At 39.6% G+C, this 23,363-nt stretch overlaps 1 protein-coding gene and 1 long non-coding RNA gene across 3 annotated transcripts in view; one reads left to right on the forward strand and one right to left on the reverse strand.

Annotated features, from left to right (window-relative positions):
* Positions 1 to 530: 530 nt before the first annotated feature.
* The window catches only part of LOC144450164 (uncharacterized), a 56,322-nt gene continuing 33,489 nt past the window's right edge, over positions 531 to 23,363 (forward strand). The window contains exons 1-3 of one of the 2 annotated variants that reach the window (XM_078140738.1): positions 531 to 712; positions 11,211 to 11,309; positions 12,559 to 12,657. In XM_078140738.1, the coding sequence (XP_077996864.1) occupies positions 560 to 712; positions 11,211 to 11,309; positions 12,559 to 12,657 (351 nt within the window). In that variant the 5' untranslated portion in view covers positions 531 to 559. Of the gene's footprint in view, positions 713 to 7,369; positions 7,509 to 11,210; positions 11,310 to 12,558; positions 12,658 to 23,363 lie in introns of those variants that run through there. The other variant, XM_078140739.1, reaches the window with a different exon arrangement.
* LOC144450314 (uncharacterized) overlaps positions 14,989 to 23,363 on the reverse strand; it is a 9,603-nt gene continuing 1,228 nt past the window's right edge. The window contains exons 2-4 of the long non-coding RNA XR_013482225.1: positions 22,904 to 23,039; positions 22,321 to 22,458; positions 14,989 to 15,307 (exon numbers count right to left, since the gene is read on the reverse strand). This is a non-coding gene — a long non-coding RNA (uncharacterized LOC144450314). The remainder of the gene's footprint in view (positions 15,308 to 22,320; positions 22,459 to 22,903; positions 23,040 to 23,363) is intronic.

A 23,363-nucleotide genomic window follows, 5' to 3' on the forward strand; every position in this document is an offset into this window, starting at 1 on the left:
AATGTATGTTGTGTAGTTATACATGTACCCCCCCCCCCCGGGGGGGGGGGACATGTACCCTAAGTGAACTTAAGAATTTTCGTATCATCCCAATTGGCAGTCCTAAGCCGTAGCTATAGGAATTTCCCGCTTTTGCGATATCAGTCGACTAATTCAGTTAAGTTTAGTCAAAGGCTAGCCCCCCTCCCCCTCCCCCCATATTGTTCATGTATTATTCATGTATTTCAACTTAAAGGAGGTCGGACTGATCTAATGACAGAAAATGTACTTGAATATATAGGCCTTGACAAAAATGATTTTAAAAAAATGAGGCCCAATTCTTACTCCTCTCCACCCCGCCCCCTAGCCCTATCATTGTATCAATTGGCTTACCCCTACGAACAATCACATGGTAGCGTAGATCATGCATACACTACGAATTAAAAATTTGTGTGCTGTCTGAGGCTGTCTTGTTCGTTGTCTGAATTGAGCCCTCAACGACGAGACTGTGTGAACAAGACAGGGGGATTCCCCACACCATAGTATGTAAATTATTCAAAAGAATTATCAATAAGATAAGATGACCTTATACCAGGAAGCCATTCTCCACCTTAGGAAACGTGAGTTGACTCGAATCCACGTCCACCTGGCAGAAAAAAACCCAGTAACGTCTCCAAGAGTCAACGATTTGAGAGGGTGTGTAGAAGAAGGACAAGTAATGCCAAGGCTAACAGTAAGAAATCATTCCAAAAACTATTTCGGTATTGCACAACTTTTCAACAACTTAAGAATTTCGTATCTTGAATGTTTTATATAATCAGCCCCATTGTTGTTAACATAGATAACATCGAATTGCGCATGACAATTATGAGTGTGTTCTGCGAAGTCTTAGGATAGTGAAAACCGGTTGGGCTCAGTTGAGTTACCAACTTTACTAGCGCCAAAATATGCACCAACTTAGTCCTGCTTGTATACGGAGTAAGTCGTCCCTTCCTGCGCGCTCCGAAACGTGCGGACCGTCTGCAAGCAGGACTAGCATATCACCAACAACACTGGTATGTGTATTACTTGTTAAGATTACATTCCTACATTTGTATATGTTCGGATTGGATGGTGTGCACAATTTCGCTTATTGACAGGAAATGACAACTCATTCGTGGTAATGGTAATCAAAAATATTACTAGAATATAGTGATATGAAAGTCAAAATTTGGACGCCATTATATATTTTATAGCGATGAGGCTGGGTAAGGGGAAACCCACACCTGTATGCAAATTATTCGATTTGATGACGTTTGACGTCGTACCAGGAAATTTGACGTTTGACGTCGTACCAAGAAATTTGCTGCACACTGCACGGAAGTGATGTTGTCAGTACAAATACTCTTAGGGTCGAGATGACAGTTCACTGTAGGATAAAAAACCCCCTAAATTCTATAGTTAGGCCGCAGACAAACCCCGATACCCCTTCTAACTAAACTGGCCAAAAGTGAAAATGTTTCGGATACCACAATAAATTTCAAATCGGAATGTTGTAGTATGTTGTGCTATGAATACAGAGTCGGTATATAGTAGTATGTAGTTAAGAAAAAAATCGTTCTTTGTTGACAGTTTACGTTATTTCAGTGTTATGCATTTACAATACCGAAATTCAATTCTTCAATTTGACGTCATTTTTTTTCTCTCGAACATTTGCATTCAGTAGACACAGACCCATTAAATGTAAAATTGATTTTGTACGATAAGAAATCAAATGACTCAACCACCACGACCACCACCACCACCACCACCACCACCACCACCACCACTACCATTACCACCACCGCCACCACTACCATCACTGCCACCACCACCACCACCACCACTGCCACTACCATCACCCCTGTCGCCATCACCACCACTGTCACTACCTCCACCACCACCACCACCACCACCACCACCACCACCACACCACCACTGCCACCACCATCACCCCTGTCGCCATCACAACCACTGCCACCACTGTCACCACCTCCATCACCACCACTGCCACCACCGTCACCACCACTGTCACCACCATCACTACCGCCATCACCACCACCACCACTGCCACCACTACCATCACTGCCACCACCACCACCACCACCACCACCACCATCATCACCCCTGTCGCCATCACCACCACTGTTACCACCTCCACTGCCACCACTGTCAACACCTCCATCACCACCACTGCCACCACCATCACCACCACCGTCACCAACACCGTCCCCATCACCACCACTGCCACCACCACCACCACCACCACCATCACCCTGTCGCCATCACCACCACTGCCATCACTGTCACCACCTCCATCACCACCACTGCCACCACTGTCACCACCATCACTACCACCATCACCACGACCACTGCCACCACCACCACTGTCATCACCACTGCCACCACTGTCATAACCTACATCACCACCACTGCCACCACCGTCACCACCACCACCACTGCCACTACCGTAACCACAACCACCGTCACCACCACCACCACCACCACCACCACCACCACCACTGTCACTACCGTAACCACCACCACCACGAATGCCATCACCACCACCACCAACAACAACACCACCACTGTCACCATTGCCACAACCACTGCCACCACCCTCACCACCACCACCACCACCACTGTCACCACCACGCCTGTCGCCACCACCACTACCACCACCGTAACCACCACCACAGCCATCACCATTGCCACCACCACCACCACCGTCACCACTGTAACCACCAATACCACCACCACCACCACCACTGAAACCACCGTTGCTAACACTGCCATCACCACTGCCACCATCGTCACCACCCCCACCCCCACCACTGCCACTGCCACCACCACCACCACCATCATCACAATCACCACCATCACCTCTGCCACCACCACCACCACTAATACTGCCACCACTACCACCACCACCATCACTGCCCCCCACCACCACTAATACTGCCACCACCACCATCACCACCACCATCACTGCCCCCCACCATCGCCACCACTACCACCACCACTGCCACAACCCTCAAAGGAAAATAATTTAGTTTTTTATCCTACATTGAACCATTGATCTCGCCCCTTGTTGGTCATTGCAGGTTTTCACCATTCACTCTGTTTGGAAGGAAAGAGATTGTCTAAATGACTATAGTACATTTCTAATTAACTGTATTGTCTCTCATAGATGTTTTCCTAAACAAAAAATTTAATGTGAAGAGAGACAGAGACAGAGACAGAGACAGAGAGAGACAGAGAGACAGAGAGAGACAGAGAGAGACAGAGAGACAGACAGACAGAGACAGACAGACAGACAGACAGACAGACAGACAGACAGACAGACAGACAGACACATAAAGACAGATACAGACATACTGGAAGATAGATAGATAGATAGATAGATAGATAGATAGATAGATAGATAGATAGATATATAGAGATAGGTAGGTAGGTAGGTAGGTAGATAGATAGATAGATAGATAGATAGATAGATAGATAGATAGATAGATAGATAGATAGATAGAAAGCATGTGAATGAGACGTTTTCATTTATATTTGTTGTGTTTAATCTTTATTTATAGTGGATAGTTGTTCAAGTATAAACACTTATCTCCCAAAACATCCAGTGGGGACTATCGCCTCATGGGGACAGTGTTAATTCAGGAGGAAACCGGACTACCCATGAAGAAATTGTGCTGTTCGGTAGAGTCAAACTGAACGGCATGCTTCTTACTTACAGGGTGGTAAATTTAATCAAACCCTGAATGGGTTCGAACCCCGACGTTCCACTGACCTCAGCTCATACGCTAACTCGCCTAGCGTAGTCCCGGAAGCAGGTATAACTGTATGAGAGTAAAGGACCTATTTTCAGATTAAAAATTCAATTCAATAGAGTTTAATATTCTTTCTAGAGATTTCCTTTGTTCTACCCAAATGTATCTTTTAAAAAAGTAATAACACCAAGCTTCACTACGGTTCGTGTTCGGTTCCACAGTTTTCTCAGGATATCTCATACCACATCATAAATCTATGGGAGACTTATTACAACTCTTTCTATCAGAATTGGTCCTTACAAATGTATCAAATGTTGACAAAAATTAAAGCAACATAAACTAGTTTCTAATACTGTTGTATGGTTCATATACTAGATTGGTACCAGTCAATTTGGAGATTTGATGGTTTTATAATCTTTAAATGTTTGAATTTGTGGTCAACTTTTTTATCCGGGGGGGGGGGGGGCTACTTGTAACTGGGAAAAACATAAATCTTCTGGCCTGACAGTTGAAGATTAGGCCTAAAAAATTGTTTGGTTCCAGTTACCCGACCCCACCTATTTTTTCACTACCGACCCCCTACGCCTTTTTGTACGTATTCGAGAAAGAAATAAAATCACAAGAAATAGTGGATGTGGAAACTGACATCAACTTAAAAAGTTATAAAACTGTTCTTTCAATCTTTAATGACTGTATATCTCAAGAGAAGATATCAATAACACAGAGACCATATGGAAAACAACGGAAAACATAACTATCTGAACTTGACACTGACACACACACACACACACACACACATTGAAGGTGGTCAGACAGATGTAATGACAGCAATTGTACTTGAATATACATAGGCCTTGACAAACTGATTTTAAAAAATGAGGCCTAATTCTTCAAGCTTACCCCTCTCCCCCCCGCCCCGCCCCGCCCCCTATCATTGTATCAATTGGCTTACCACTACGAACTATCACATCGTAGCGTAGATCTGAACGCATACGCTACGTATTTCACCACCTCTGTAATTTGTCAAGTTCTGAGTCTGTCCTGCTAGTTGTCTGGAGTGAGCCATCAACGACGAGGATGTGTGAACAAGACAGGGGGATTCCCCACACCAGAGTATGTAAATTATTCAAAAGAATTAAAATTGAAAGTATAAGATGACCTTATACCAGGAAGCCATTCTCCACCTTAGGAAACGTGAGTCGACTCGAATCCACGTCCACCTGGCAGAAAAAACCCAGTAACGTTTCCAAGAGTCAACGATTTGAGAGGGTGTCTAGAAGAAGGACAAGTAATGCCAAGGCTAACAGAAAGAAGTCATTCCAAAAACTATTTCGGTATCGCACAACTTATCAACAGCTTTAGAATTGCGCATCTTCATATGATCGGCCCCATTGTTGTCAACATACATAACATCGAACTGCGCATGACAGTTATGAGTGTGTTCTTTCCCCATACGTTGTATTTCGCTTGTAAACCCAACCTCATCGCTATTACTAGTAAATATATAATGGCGTCCGAATTTTGATTTTTATATCACTATATTCGAGTACTTATTTTAATTACCATTACCATGAATGAGTTGTCATTTCCTGTCAATGAGCGAAACAGTGCACACCATCGAAGCCGTGCACACACAAGTGTAGGAATGCAAACTTCACATACCAGTGTACCGTAGTTGGTGATATGCTAATCCTGCTTGCAGACGGTGTACATGTTTCGGAGCGCGCAGGAAGGGAAGACTTACTCCATATGCAAGCAGAACTAAGTTGGTACACATTTTGGCGGTAGTAAAGTTGGTAATTCAACTGAATCATAACCCACTTTCACTATCACTATCCTATCACTTCGCAGAAACCCACAGCTGTATCCGCAAAATACTCAATATGATGACGTACTGTTTGACCTTGTACCAGGAAATTTGCTGCACACTGCACGGAAGTAATGTTGTCAGTACAAACACTCTTAGGGGCGAGATGAAAAGTTCACTGTAGGATAAAAACCCCTAAATTCTATTAGTTAGGCCTCAGACACCCCCGTTACCCCTTCTAACTAAACTGGCCAAAATTGAAAATGTTTCGGAAAGCACAATAAATTTCAAATCGGTATGTAGTAGTAGTATGTACTGCTGTGAATACAAAGCCAGTATGTAGTAGTATGTAGTGCTATGAATACAAAGCCAGTATGTGGTAGTATGTAGTGCTTTGAATACAAAGCCAGTATGTAGTAGTATGTAGTGCTTTGAATACAAAGCCAGTATGTAGTAGTATTTAGTGCTTTGAATACAAAGCTAGTATGTAGTAGTATGTAGTGCTATGAATACAAAGCTAGTATGTAGTAGTATGTAGTACTATGAATACAAAGCCAGTATGTAGTAGTATGTAGTACTATGAATACAAAGCCAGTATGTAGTAGTATGTAGTACTATGAATACAAAGCCAGTATGTAGTAGTGTGTAGTGCTATGAATACAAAGCCAGTATGTAGTAGTATGAAGTGATATGAATACAAAGTCAGTATGTAGTGATATGAATACAAAGTCAGTATATAGTAGTATGTAGTGATATGAATACAGAGTCGGTATATAGTAGTATGTAGTTACATAAGAAAAAATCGTTCTTTGTTGACAGTTTACGTTATTTCAGTGTTATGCATTTACAATACCGAAATTCTATTCTTCAATTTGATGCCATTTTTTCTCTCTCGAATATTTGCATTCAGTAGACACAGACCCATTAAATGTAAAATTGATTTTGTAGGATAAGTAATCAAATGGCTCAACCACCACTATTGCCATCACTGCCAACACTGTCACCACATCCATCACCACCACTACCACCACTGCCACCAACACTGCCACCACCGTCACCACCACTGCCACCACCACCACTGCCACCACCGTAACCACCACTGAACTAGACACTGACACACACACGCACACACACACACACACACACACATATATATATATATATTATATATATATATATATATATATATATATATATATATATATATATATATATATATATATATATATATATATATATATATAGCATAACAAAATCTACCTACCCCACCTAATCGTAAACTATACGTGTTTATAGTATTTTACACTACAACAACTCTGTCCACCTGTATATGATCATAATAAAAAAATAGTCAAAGTCTACCCCCCCCCATATTGTTCAGGTATTATTCATGTAATTTATCGCATACCAACTTAAAGGAGGTCGGACTGATCTAATGACAGAAATCTTACTTGAATATATAGGCCTTGACAAACTGATTTTAAAAAATGAGGTCCAATTCTTCCAGCTTACTCCTCTCCCCCCACCCCCTATCATTGTATCAATTGGTTTACCCCTATGAACTATCACATCGTAGCGTAGATCTACATGCATACGCTACGTCTTTCGGCACGTCGTTCATTGCATTTCACCACCTCTGTAATTTGTCGAGTTCTCAGTCTGTCCTGTTCGTTGTCTGAAGTGAGCCCTAAACGACGAGACTGTGTAAACAAGACAGGGGGATTCCCCACACCAGAGTATGTAAATTATTCAAAAGAATTATATTGAAAGTAAAAGATGACCTTATACCAGGAAGCCATTCTCCACCTTAGGAAACGTGAGTCGACTCGAATCCACGTCCACCTGGCAGAAAAAAACCAGTAACGTTTCCAAGAGTCAACGATTTGAGAGGGTGTGTAGAAGAAGGACAAGTAATGCCAAGGCTAACAGTAAGAAATCATTCCAAAAACTATTTCGGTATCGCACAACTTTTCAACAACTTTAGAATTGCGCATCTTCATTGTTGCATATAATCAGCCCCATTGTTGTCAACATACATAACATCGAACTGCGCATGACAAATATGAGTGTGTTCTTTCCCCTTATTTAGCTGGTTAACCCAGCCTCATCGCTATTAAATATATAATGGCGTCCGAATTTTGATTTTTATATCACTATATTCGAGTACTTATTTTAATTACCATTACCACGAATGAGTTGTCATTTCCTGTCAATAAGCGAAACAGTGCACACCATCTAACCCGTGCACACACAAGTGTAGGAGTGAAAACATAACATACCAGTGTACCGTAGTTGGTGCTATGGTAGTCCTGCTTGCAATTGCAGACGGTGCACACGTTTCGGAGCGCGCAGGAAGGGACGACTTACTCCGTATGCAAGCAGGACTAAGTTGGTACACATTTTGGCGCTAGTAAAGTTGGTAATTCAACTGAATCATAACCCACTTTCACTATTCTATGACTTCGCCGAAACCCACACCTGTATTCAAAGTATTCAATATGATGACGTTTGACCTCATACCAGGAAATTTGCTGCACATTGCACGGAAGTAATGTTGTCAGTACAAACACTCTTAGGGACGAGATGACAGTTCACTGTAGGATAAAAAAACCTAAATTCGTTTACTTAGGCCTCAGACACACCCGATGCCCCTTCTAACTAACCTGGCCAATAACTTCAAATCGGATCAGGGAATCTAGTAGTATGTAGTGCTATGAATACAAAGCCGGTATGTAGTAGTATGTAGTAGTATGTAGTGCTATGAATACGAAGCCAATATGTAGTAGTATGTAGTAGTATGTAGTGATATGAATACAAAGTCAGTATGTAGTAATATGTAGTGCTATGAATACAAAGCCAGTATGTAGTAGTATGTAGTGCTATGAATACAAAGCCAATACGTAGTAGTGTGTAGTGCTATGAATACAAAGCCAGTATGTAGTAGTACATGTATGTAGCACTGTGAATATAACGCCAGTATGTAGTAGTAGTATGTAGTGCTATGAATACAAAGCCAGTATGTAGTAGTTTGTAGTGCTATGAATACAGAGCCAGTATGTAGTAGTATGTAGTGCTATGAATACAAAGCCAGTATGTGGTAGTATGTAGTGCTATGAATACAAAGCCAGTATGTAGTAGTATGTAGTGCTTTGAATACAACGCCAGTATGTAGTAGTAGTATGTAGTACTATGAATACAAAGCCAGTATGTAGAGTATGTAGTGCTTTGAATACAACGCCAGTATGTAGTAGTAGTATGTAGTGCTATGAATACAAAGCCAGTATATAGTAGTATGTAGTGATATGAATACAAAGCCAGTATGTAGTAGTATGTAGTGATATGAATACAAAGTCAGTATGTAGTAGTATGTAGTGATATGAATACAAAGCCAGTATGTGGTAGTATGTAGTGATATGAATACAAAGTCAGTATGTAGTAGTATGTAGTGATATGAATACAAAGCCAGTATGTAGTAGTATGTAGTGCTATGAATACAAAGCCAGTCTATAGTAGTATGTAGTGCTATGAATACAAAGCCAGTATGTAGTAGTATGTAGTGCTATGAATACAAATGTAGGTAGGTAGGTAGGTAGGTAGGTAGATAGATAGGTAGGTAGGTAGGTAGGTAGGTAGGTAGGTAGGTAGACTATAGGTAGGTAGGTAGGTAGACAATAGATAGGTAGGTAGGTAGGTAGGTAGACAATAAATAGGTAGGTAGGTAGGTAGGTAGACAATAGGTAGGTAGGTAGACTATAGGTAGGTAGGTAGACAATAGATAGGTAGGTAGGTAGGTAGACAATAGGTAGGTAGGTAGGTAGACAATGGGTAGGTAGATAGGTAGACAATAGGTAGGTAGGTAGGTAGGTAGATAGGTAGGTAGGTAGGTAGACAATAGATAGGTAGGTAGGTAGGTAGGTAGACAATAGATAGGTAGGTAGGTAGGTAGGTAGACAATAGGTAGGTAGGTAGGTAGACAATGGGTAGGTAGGTAGACAATAGGTAGGTAGGTAGGTAGGTAGGTAGGTAGACTATAGGTAGGTAGGTAGGTAGGTAGGTAGACAATAGATAGGTAGGTAGGTAGATAGGTAGACAATAGATAGGTAGGTAGACAATAGGTAGGTAGGTAGGTAGACAATAGGTAGGTAGGTAGGTAGACAATAGGTAGGTAGGTAGACAATAGGTAGGTAGGAAGGTAGACAATGGGTAGGTAGATAGGTAGACATAGGTAGGTAGGTAGACAATAGGTAGGTAGGTAGGTAGACAATGGGTAGGTAGATAGGTAGACAATAGGTAGGTAGGTAGACTATAGGTAGGTAGGTAGGTAGGTAGACAATAGATAGGTAGGTAGGTAGGTAGGTAGACAATAGGTAGGTAGGTAGGTAGACTATAGGTAGGTAGGTAGGTAGGTAGGTAGACAATAGGTAGGTAGGTAGGTAGATAGGTAGACAATAGGTAGGTAGGTAGGTAGATAGGTAGACAATAGGTAGGTAGGTAGACAATAGGTAGGTAGGTAGACAATAGGTAGGTAGGTAGGTAGGTAGATAGACAATAGGTAGGTAGATAGGTAGACAATGGGTAGGTAGATAGGTAGACAATAGGTAGGTAGGTAGACAATAGGTAGGTAGATAGGTAGACAATGGGTAGGTAGGTAGACAATAGATAGGTAGGTAGGTAGGTAGGTAGGTAGACAATAGGTAGGTAGGTAGGTAGACAATGGGTAGGTAGGTAGACAATAGGTAGGTAGATAGGTAGACAATAGGTAGGTAGGTAGACAATAGGTAGGTAGGTATGTAGGTAGGTAGGTAGACAATAGGTAGGTAGGTAGGTAGACAATGGGTAGGTAGGTAGGTAGGTAGGTAGACTATAGGTAGGTAGATAGGTAGGTAGGTAGTTAGATAGGTAGATAGGTAGATAGGTAGGTAGATAGGTAGGTAGGTAGGTATATAGGTAGGTAGGTAGGTAGGTAGATAGGTAGACTATAGGTAGGCAGGTAGGTAGGTAGGTAGGTAGATAGGTAGGTAGGTAGGTAGATAGGTAGATAGGTAGGTAGATAGGTAGGCTATAGGTAGGTAGATAGATAGGTAGATATGTAGATAGATAGATAGATAGATAGATAGATAGATAGATAGATATAGAAAAACAATGGAAAACATATCAGAACTAGACACACACAGACACACATACAGACACACATACATACATACATACATACATACATACATATATACATACATGCATACATACACACATGTACACAGACACACATACATACATACATACATGCATACATACACACATGTACACAGACACACACACATACATACATACATACATGCATACATACATACATACATACATACATTCATACATACATACTTACATACATACATACATACATACATACATACATACATACATTATACATACATACATACATACATACATACATACATACATACAGACACACACACACACACACTGCCACACACACACATGCAAATCTATATTATAAAAAAATCTACCTACCCCACCTACTTGTAAAATATACGTGTTTATGGTATTTTACACTACAACAACTCTGTCCACCTGTATATGATCATAAGAAAAATTGCATTTAATTCATCCCATAGGAAGATGAGCAACTCGTTCACCAAGCAGCCAAAGATGGGAATATCAGTCAACTACAAAATCTCCTTGACAACGGACACAAACTGGATGCAAAGGACGAGGTAAGTGTGCTGAATATTTTAATTTCATTACTAATCCATATGTAGGCTACATTTAGGTAAAACTATGAAAGTTTTTTATTGTTTGTGATTCAGTTCTCAAAGAATATGCTATATCAAGTTTTGGAAAGTTTATTTAGACATTTTAAACTATTCCAGATGATAGAGGCAATTTATTTTAAGGTAATGAAAAAATAGCGACAATGGAATTTTAGCATAACAGTAAAGGTATTTAAAAAAATGTTTATCCACATGCTGATCCATGCTACATATAAATGATTTGCCGTATGTTTAATGGTTGTCTATTCATCCCCGTTGTTATATTTGCAAAATACATCATCATATGGCTGTTGCTGGGGGCATGGTCTTGTTGCTAAGCATATTTGCATACAATTGTGAAATGTTTATTCATTTGTCAGGTGATACAGGTAATAAAAACATCACTTGGCTGTTGCTAAGGGCATGGTCATGTTGCTAGGCATATTTACATAAATTGTTATTCACTTGTCTGTTAATCCCTGCAAATACCATCAGTTGGCTGTTGCTATTGGTGTGGTCCTGTTGCTCGACATATTTCCATATGTTTTTTGAAATTCACTTGTCTATTAATTGATGTTATCTTTCCAATAGAACCCAACATTTGGCTGTTGCTATGGGCGTGGTTTTTTTTGCTAGGAATATTAGCATACATTTGTGTGTTTAGTCATTTACCTACCCGATGATATTGTTATTTTAGCAAAGCATACTGCATTAGCTGCAACTTGGACATTTATTTCGTAATGGAAGCAAAGACATATTTACTGAAAATTGGGCATTTACTTTGAAATGGCATTGTGTCTGTCAGTTAGCAGTCAATGTTATCCGTTGAGGGCGCTGATTTATCCGTAGGTGTTGTAGTTACAAGTTGAAATCTTGAACAGAAGCTTGGTTTTGAACATCACCATGTTAAAACTGTACTAGTTGTAACTTGAGTATCATTTTTCGATCAAGCAACCACAATATACTTGCTGACAAAAATAGATCACCGTTGAGGGCGCTGATTTTTGGGTGCGGACCCAGTAATCAATTTGATTTGATTTATCGTGTATACAGCTACAAAAATATAAACTAACATTTGAATTAATTATATCAATGATATTTGTCTATCAATACATTTTGAAATAAATTTCACATAAAACTAGAGAGCATACGTGACCTCTCAATATACTCTATACTAATTAAGTATCTTTACATTGTATCATATTGTTTGAAGGACGGGGTACAACCAATCCATTTAGCTGCTGAGGCAGGTAAACTTGATGTGGTGAAGTTTCTCTTTGAAAATGGATGTGATCTACAAGCATTGACAGAGGTAAGATAAATGGTGATACATGATGTGAAAATTTTAATATCTTTCGAAAGTGTACACATGTTAAATGTACTGATGATATAAACACAATTATGTTATACTACACTGCACCAAATGCTGCATATTCAGTACTATGCGAACAAGCATATGTCAGCAATACTTTATGTATGCCAGAAGTATGCTGAAATATTCTTATATCTCTGTATGCTTACGTATGCCAGTGTGAATATTACGGAATATTTCGGAATATTGCATATGCGTAGTATTTTAAAGTGAATATGTTGGGTAAATTGACATACATATTCATTCTCATATTCCCTAAAGTATTTTGCAAAGAATATTTAGGCAAACCCAATATGGAAACCTGAATACGCTGGAATAGTATTATGAATAAGAATATGTTTGTATAACTCATACATATTCTTGTTCGGGATATTTATGTGTGGGAGTGCAAACATTCATGAGTATATGTCCCCTGTTACGAACAATATGTCCAGACGTATTATTAATAAGAATATGTCATTTATGACTCATGCACATTCTTGTTCGAGAAGATCATACTGACATTCATATGTGTGTATGTAACAGAGAATACCTATTACATATCCGATATGATACTCTGAACATTGCAGAATTTGTATTGAATCAAATATAGGTATAAAAACTAATTGGCTCATATACCTCACCAGTTTTTTCATAGGTCACGTGTAGCATTACATCACATTATTGTCCGGATTGTCTAAGGTTTTTGGTAATGGCAACCACTTAAAGCGAACACATTTGTGTTGGTTGTCCAAGTGGCAACTGTGTATACAGTCTCGGTTACTAAGACTATCCACCACCAGTCTACCCCGGCCAACAAGCGATCCATCAGTGGTGAGCTGAATAGCCGAGAGTAAGTGGAAAACAAAAATGAATTCAAATGAAATGATCGCAATTATTTTTCTTATAAACAGCGCCACCAACGACTGTATGATAAAATCCCAAAGAAATTCAATGAAATCAAGAAAACATTTCTCCTAGTGTAGCGCCCTCTAGTAATGACTTCAGAAAATAATGTTAGTCCCCTTTCCACATGTTCATTTTTTTATCTTTTAAAATGGACATTTGGTGTCAATATAAGTGATGATTTACGCCATATAGTCTACATTTACCAGACAGCGTCACTCTACGGACACGATCCCAATAGATATTGAGTGCATCACTGTACCTACATGCATACGACCACGAATAGAACTCACGTTATTTTGAAAAAACGATTTCCTGATGAATGTTACACACAAAAAAGTAGACTGTAAGATACGTCGTGACGTTCTGCCCTTACCGACCTCCTCTCAAGGAGGGTTTGGCCGATGTGTGAGGGCGTCCCGTCACGGCGTACCTTACAGACTAACAAAAAAGCTGTCGACATAACAAACAGAAGTAGACTGGAAGTATAGGATACAAGTAAAAACAGAAGCATTGTTTTGATTACTTATTTAATACTTGCATTCTCTACACTGCAACCTGTGAGATAAAAGAAATTAACGGGAATGCTGAACTCATGCAAGCGCGACATTGCACAAAATTTCATGACCGGATTATCGATAAAGGTCAAATATTTACGATGGTTACAGAAAATCTTGTCGGGAAATACCCTCTATCTTCTGTGTAGTCTAAGTTTTTAACAATATTAGATTTTTAGATGATACTATCGGATAAAAACTCTTTGTCGTGGAAGGCCAGACCTCAACCTCAAATCTGTGTAAGTCATTCAAAGGGTTCGATTTTTAGACGATACTGTCGAATAAAAACGCTTTGTCGGTCGGGAAAAGCCCGCCCTCATCTGAGTAGTCAGTCAAAAAGATATTCAAAGTGTTAGATATTTAGCTGATATTGTCGATAATATTAGATAGAAACGCTTCGTTGTGGGAAGCCCTCTCTCAATATCTTTAAGTTTTTTATTAAATGTCCGATTTTAGATTGTTATCATATAAAAATCTTTGTCGGGGAAGGCTCTCCCTAATCTTTTATTCAAAATGTTAAACTTTCAGACGAATATAGATATTATCGCAGAAAGTCAAAAAGTGCAATGTTGTAGCTTCAAATTTCGTAATTGTGTCTTTGTGAATATACAAATAGCAATGTGTATATCATTGTAAATAAAAATAGCAATGTGTTACATATATGGTTGTAACAAGGACGACATATACATTTTATTTATGACAAGCAAAACTGTTCTAATAACTCAATTTTTTTTTATAAAATGTTGACAAATCAAAGAGGAACACTAGGGCCAGGCAACAAATAGTGTTCGTTTGATGGACATATTTTAGAGCAACTGTAATGGTGAAAATATAGAAATTATATCCATCTGTAACAACTATTAAGATCTATCACGAAAGTTCGTAGTGTGCATACTAACAATACACAATGTACATTGTGTGCATGACATATATAAGCCGATATTCGGTTAGCAGAATGGACGTCAATGTGATTAGCTTGTGTGTGACACAGACATTGGTTAAACAAGAGAAAATAGAGAATTCAATGTTTATTCCATCTCGTCTTCGTCGTTCATCTACACTTTGGAACTGTTGTCAAGGTCTATGACCGTTGCTTATGCATTTTCACCTAGTTCCCTTATGAGTAACATCTCCATGCTCCTCAAGGTCTATAATAAAGAGAAAACAATAAAGGGTGATTGCTAAAATGAATATGATATGTAAATAAGATGGCAATCTTTTGTATATCAAAACATTTGGTATTGACTAGTGCTTAAATTAATATGACATGTAAATAAGATGGCATTCTCTTGTTTATCAAGACATTTGGTATTGACCCGTGCTTGATATGTAAATAAGGTGGCAATCTTTTGTATATCAAGACATTTGGTATTGACCAGTTAAATATAAACTGTTTCAAGTCGAATTGAAAACCATTATGTAACGAATGGTTGTATTAGCGGAAAAGAATGTTTTTAAGCTTTTGACAATTTGAGGAGATGTGCATTGTTCTCAAATCCAGTTGTAGAACAAATGTACTTCTCTATTTTTCTCTTCAGAGTATATTTATACAAGGACTGTAGCAATGTGTGCTATCCACTGGACTGACCTTGAATGTATGTTAGCTCTCTGGAGATATATTCCGCACAGTAACATTACCCCATACATTATTAATAGAACCAAGAGATCACTACATTGAAACACACTCATACTGACAGTTAACCTATTCGTGGAGGTCACATATTTGATGCAAATCGCCACTTCAAATAACTACATATACTATGGGGTATGGTAGAATAGAACAACATTATGTGTCTGACAAATACTACCTGACACTTGGTTAAAATTGATGATGGTGATCTGTCAACAGCTTATGTCTGACACAGACACACCACAAAACCCTCTACACTTTATATCCCTATACACAGTACATATTTTACAGGTCTGAGTTGTGTGGCCAAACTATTAGAGATTGCTGACCCTCACACCACAAAACCCTCTTTACTTTTATCCCTACACAGTACATATTTAAAAGGTCTGAGTTGTGTGGCCATCCTCATAGAGATTGCTGACCGTCACACCACAGTACCGCTACACTAAATTATCCCTACACAGTACATATTTAAATGTTCTGAGTTGTGTGGCCAAACTATTAGAGATTGCTGACCCTCACACCACAAAACCCTCTTTACTTTTTATCCCTTCGCAGTACATATTTAAAAGGTCTGAGTTGTGTGGCCATCCTCATAGAGATTGTTGACCCTCACACCACAGTACCTCTACACTAAATTATTCCTACACATTACATATTGTACAGGTCTGAGTTGTGTGGCCAAACTATTAGAGATTGCTGACCCTCACACCACAAAACCCTCTTTACTTTTTATCCCTACACAGTACATATTTAAAAGGTCTGAGTTATGTGGCCATCCTCATAGAGATTGCTGACCGTCACACCACAGTACCGCTACACTAAATTATCCCTACACAGTACATATTTAAATGTTCTGAGTTGTGTGGCCAAACTATTAGAGATTGCTGACCCTCACACCACAAAACCCTCTTTACTTTTTATCCCTTCGCAGTACATATTTAAAAGGTCTGAGTTGTGTGGCCATCCTCATAGAGATTGTTGACCGTCACACCACAGTACCGCTACACTAAATTATCCCTACACAGTACATATTTAAATGTTCTGAGTTGTGTGGCCAAACTATTAGAGATTGCTGACCCTCACACCACAAAACCCTCTTTACTTTTTATCCCTACACAGTACATGTTTAAAAGGTGTGAGTTGTGTAGCCATCCTCATAGAGATTGCTGACCGTCACACCACAGTACCTATACACTAAATTATCCCTACACAGTACATATTTAAAAGGTCTGAGTTGTGTGGCCAAACTATTAGAGATTGCTGACCGTCACACCACAAAACCCTCTTTATTGTTTCTCCCTACACAGTACATGTTTTAAAGTTCTGAGTTGTGTGGCCATGGCATCCTCATAGAGATTGTTGACCGTCACACCACAGTACCTCTACACTAAATTATTCCTATGCAGTACATACTTTAAAGTTCTGAGTTGTGTGGCCAAAGTATTAGAGATTGCTGACCCTCACACCACAAAACCCTCTTTACTTTTTATCCCTTCGCAGTACATATTTAAAAGTTCTGAGTTGTGTGGCCATGGCATCCTCATAGAGATTGTTGACCGTCACACCACAGTACCTCTACACTAAATTATCCCTACACAGTACATATTTAAATGTTCTGAGTTGTGTGGCCAAACTATTAGAGATTGCTGACCCTCACACCACAAAACCCTCTTTACTTTTTATCCCTTCGCAGTACATATTTAAAAGGTCTGAGTAGTGTGGCCATCCTCATAGAGATTGTTGACCGTCACACCACAGTACCTCTACACTAAATTATTCCTACACATTACATATTTTACAGGTCTGAGTTGTGTGGCCAAACTATTAGAGATTGCTGACCCTCACACCACAAAACCCTCTTTACTTTTTATCCCTACACAGTACATATTTAAAAGGTCTGAGTTGTGTGGCCATCCTCATAGAGATTGCTGACCATCACACCACAGTACCGCTACACTAAATTATCCCTACACAGTACATATTTAAATGTTCTGAGTTGTGTGGCCAAACTATTAGAGATTGCTGACCCTCACACCACAAAACCCTCTTTACTTTTTATCCCTACACAGTACATGTTTAAAAGGTGTGAGTTGTGTAGCCATCCTCATAGAGATTGCTGACCGTCACACCACAGTACCTATACACTAAATTATCCCTACACAGTACATATTTAAAAGGTCTGAGTTGTGTGGCCAAACTATTAGAGATTGCTGACCGTCACACCACAAAACCCTCTTTACTTTTTATCCCTACACAGTGCATATTTTAAAGTTGTGAGTTGTGTGGCCAAACTATTAGAGATTGCTGATATCGCGACCCTCACACCACAAAACCCTCTTTATTGTTTCTCCCTACACAGTACATGTTTTAAAGTTCTGAGTTGTGTGGCCATGGCATCCTCATAGAGATTGTTGACCGTCACACCACAGTACCTCTACACTAAATTATTCCTATGCAGTACATACTTTAAAGTTCTGAGTTGTGTGGCCAAAGTATTAGAGATTGCTGACCCTCACACCACAAAATCCTCTTTACTTTCTATCCCTACACAGTACATATTTAAAAGGTCTGAGTTGTGTGGCCATCCTCATAGAGATTGCTGACCGTCACACCACAGTACCTCTACACTAAATTATCCCTACACAGTACCTATTTTAAAGTTCTGAGTTGTGTGGCCAAAGTATTAGAGATTGCTGACCATCACACCACAAAACCCTCTTTACTTTCTATCCCTACACAGTACATATTTAAAAGGTCTGAGTTGTGTGGCCAAACTATTAGAGATTGCTGACCCTCACACCACAAAACCCTCTTTATTGATTCTCCCTACACAGTACATATTTAAAAGGTCTGAGTTGTGTGGCCATCCTCACAGAGGTGTTACCTGTCTTAGATAAATGGATGGCAGTGGCAGTGATTTGTCACCAGCTTATGTCTGACACAGACTAGCTGAGACTTGGTTAAGATGGATGACATTGATTTGTCACCAGCTTATGTCTGACCCAGACTAGCTGAGACTTGGTTAAAATGGACGACAGTGATTTGTCACCAGCTTATGTCTGACACAGACTAGCTGAGACTTGGTTAAAATGGATGACAATGATTTCTCACAGCTTATGTCTGACACAGACTAGCAGGGACTTGGTTAAAATGGACGACATGCAGTGATTTGTCACCAGCTTATGTCTGACACAGACTAGCTGAGACTTGGTTAAAATGGATGACATTGATTTGTTACAGCTTTTGTCTGACACAGACTAGCTGAGACTTGGTTAAAATGGATGACAATGATTTGTCACCAGCTTATGTCTGACACAGACTAGCTGAGACTTGGTTAAAATGGATGACAGTGATTTGTCACCAGCTTATGTCTGACACAGACTAGCTGAGACTTGGTTAAAATGGATGACAATGATTTCTCACAGCTTATGTCTGACACAGACTAGCAGGGACTTGGTTAAAATGGATGACAGTGATTTGTCACCAGCTTATGTCTGACAGAGACTAGCTGAGACTTGGTTAAAATGGATGCCAGTGAATTGTCACCAGCTTATGTCTGACACAGACTAGCTGAGACTTGGTTAAAATGGATGACAATGATTTGTCACAGCTTATGTCTGACACAGACTAGCAGGGACTTGGTTAAAATGGATGACAGTGATTTGTCACCAGCTTATGTCTGACACAGACTAGCTGAGACTTGGTTAAATGGATGACAGTGATTTGTCACCAGCTTATGTCTGACACAGACTAGCTGAGACTTGGTTAAATGGATGACAGTGATTTGTCACCAGCTTATGTCTGACACAGACTAGCTGAGACTTGGTTAAAGTGGATGACAGGATTTATGGCAATCGCTGCATCAAAACGAAACGAATTGAAACGAAACAAAAAATAAAAATTTAGGTGATTTTTATATGAACAGTGGCTTTCAAATATGTAATTTGTGGAATCAGTTTTTGTCTATTGTAATTCTGTTTTCCAATTAAAACAGCTACAGGGATACTAAGGGGCACAATGCAACAACCATAGTGCACACAATATACAACACAACAACCATCCTCATCACTAAACTGAAACACAATACAGACCGTTGACCCCTCAGTGAAAGTCACAGCTCGTAACCACCGTTTGCCATTTAAAACAGCTACAGGGATACAATGAGGTACAATGCAATAGCCATAGTGCACACAATATACAGCACAACAACCATCCTCATCACTAGACTGAAACACAGTACCGACCGTTGACCCCTCAGTGAAAGTCACAGCTAGTAACCACCGTTTGCCATTTAAAACAGCTACAGGGATACAATGAGGTACAATGCAACAGCCATAGTGCACACAATATACAGCACAACAACCATCCTCATCACTAGACTGAAACACAGTACCGACCGTTGACCCCTCAGTGAAAGTCACAGCTAGTAACCACCGTTTGCCATTTAAAACAGCTACAGGGATACTATGAGGTACAATGCAACAACCATAATGCACACAATATACAACACAACAACCATCCTCATCACTAGACTGAAACACAATACTGACCGTTGACCCCTCAGTGAAAGTCACAGCTAGTAACCACTGTTTGCCATTTAAAACAGCTACAGGGATACTATGAGGTACAATGGAACAGCCATAGTGCACACAATATACAACACAACAACCATCCTCATCACTAGACTGAAACACAGTACCGACCGTTGACCCCTCAGTGAAAGTCACAGCTAGTAACCACCGTTTGCCATTTAAAACAGCTACAGGGATACTATGAGGTACAATGCAACAACCATAGTGCACACAATATACAGCACAACAACCATCCTCATCACTAGACTGAAACACAGTACCGACCGTTGACCCCTCAGTGAAAGTCACAGCTAGTAACCACCGTTTGCCATTTAAAACAGCTACAGGGATACTATGAGGTACAATGCAACAACCATAGTGCACACAATATACAACACAACAACCATCCTCATCACTAGACTGAAACACAGTACCGACCGTTGACCCCTCAGTGAAAGTCACAGCTAGTAACCACCGTTTGCCATTTAAAACAGCTACAGGGATACTATGAGGTAAAATAGAACAGCCATAGTGCACACAATATACAGCACAACAACCATCCTCATCACTAGACTGAAACACAATACTGACCGTTGACCCCTCAGTGAAAGTCACAGCTAGTAACCACCGTTTGCCATTTAAAACAGCTACAGGGATACTATGAGGTACAATGCAACAACCATAGTGCACACAATATACAGCACAACAACCATCCTCATCACTAGACTGAAACACAGTACCGACCGTTGACCCCTCAGTGAAAGTCACAGCTAGTAACCACCGTTTGCCATTTAAAACAGCTACAGGGATACTATGAGGTACAATGCAACAACCATAGTGCACATAATATACAACACAACAACCATCCTCATCACTAGACTGAAACACAATACTGACCGTTCACCCCTCAGTGAAAGTCACAGCTAGTAACCACCGTTTGCCATTTAAAACAGCTACAGGGATACTATGAGGTACAATGGAACAGCCATAATGCACACAATATACAACACAACAACCATCCTCATCACTAGACTGAAACACAGTACCGACCGTTGACCCCTCAGTGAAAGTCACAGATAGTAACCACCGTTTGCCATTTAAAACAGCTACAGGGATACTATGAGGTACAATGCAACAACCATAGTGCACACAATATACAGCACAACAACCATCCTCATCACTAGACTGAAACACAGTACCGACCGTTGACCCCTCAGTGAAAGTCACAGCTAGTAACCACCGTTTGCCATTTAAAACAGCTACAGGGATACTATGAGGTACAATGGAACAGCCATAGTGCACACAATATACAGCACAACAACCATCCTCATCACTAGACTGAAACACAATACTGACCGTTGACCCCTCAGTGAAAGTCACAGCTAGTAACCACCGTTTGCCATTTAAAACAGCTACAGGGATACTATGAGGTACAATGGAACAGCCATAGTGCACACAATATACAGCACAACAACCATCCTCATCACTAGACTGAAACACAGTACCGACCGTTGACCCCTCAGTGAAAGTCACAGCTAGTAACCACCGTTTGCCATTTAAAACAGCTACAGGGATACAATGAGGTACAATGCGACAACCATAGTGCACACAATATACAGCACAACAACCATCCTCATCACTAGACTGAAACACAGTACCGACCGTTGACCCCTCAGTGAAAGTCACAGCTAGTAACCACCGTTTGCCATTTAAAACAGCTACAGGGATACAATGAGGTACAATGCAACAACCATAGTGCACACAATACAACCAAACAACAGAACAAAGTCACATACATTATATTCCTAATGAGTGTTTTGTTTCTGAGACACTGGGATACACTTTTTCAGTTTTTTCCTTAACAATATTCATATTAAACGCACTTTGTAACTTTTTGCCTGGGACGTTATAGTAATTGTTGGACCATGTAAATAAATAGTATTAACAGTATACAGACCATTGACCTATCTATGTAGGTCATGCAACAAAAATGGCTACAAAGATGTCCTTCGTATGACCTCGTGATGTAGTTTTATAATAATATCACGATATAGATGACCTTGCCACAGCACACATCAAGTCCTTCTGCAAAAATCTGTTTGAAAAAGTGAAAAGTATAAATCTTTTGACCTATATCTTAATTCGCTCACAAACACACATGCACACCGTAATGTATATATATATATATATATATATATATATATATATATATATATATATATATATATATATATATATATATATATATATATATATATATATATATATATATATATTGTGTATAACATACTGCATCTTTGAATTTTGAATTGTCTTCTCTTATGTGTGAGGTTCACGGACAAATGTATACGAGAAAGCTGACGATGCCTGACCGACATATGGCAATATCAGATGTATATATCAGTTGTTAATAGTTGTGTTGACATGTGAAATCATGATGCCCTTCTGTCCTGTGTATGTAATTCGAGTTGGAGAAACTGATACTGTGCATATGTATCGTATATGTATTTCTTGTCGGAAAAATGAACTTTGTCACTTACAAGGATATTCCCATTGCTGCCTCCTTTAATGAAGTTAATGTATTCCTGACCCAGGGTTTTCACAAGGTCACATACGTCACATGCTTGTCTGGTCTGTCAGATCACGATTGCTTTGTCAGAGGTTCAGGTTGGCACCCTATAAATGATATAGTAAAAATAATACAGTGAATATTTCGTTTCAAAACATGACCTATCTATTGATTACTTGGCGGGAAATGTACACACAATTCTTTACATTAATCCTCCTTCATTACATTCTTCTAAAATTATTCGGTTGTGATTAAAATGAAAGATGACCACAAACAATGAATAGTCCTGTGGTGAATTATCTACGGTATCTTATACTCGGGGCCCTTATTCTGATGACTTAGTCCGGGTTGTTTGATAGATACATGTTTTAATGTACACGATCATGCAGGTGTGTGGAGTGATGAGATACCCCTAGTCATTGGGTACAAGT

The sequence above is a fragment of the Glandiceps talaboti genome, chromosome 19, assembly GCF_964340395.1.
Source record: "Glandiceps talaboti chromosome 19, keGlaTala1.1, whole genome shotgun sequence".
Classification (NCBI taxonomy): Eukaryota; Metazoa; Hemichordata; class Enteropneusta; family Spengelidae; genus Glandiceps; species Glandiceps talaboti.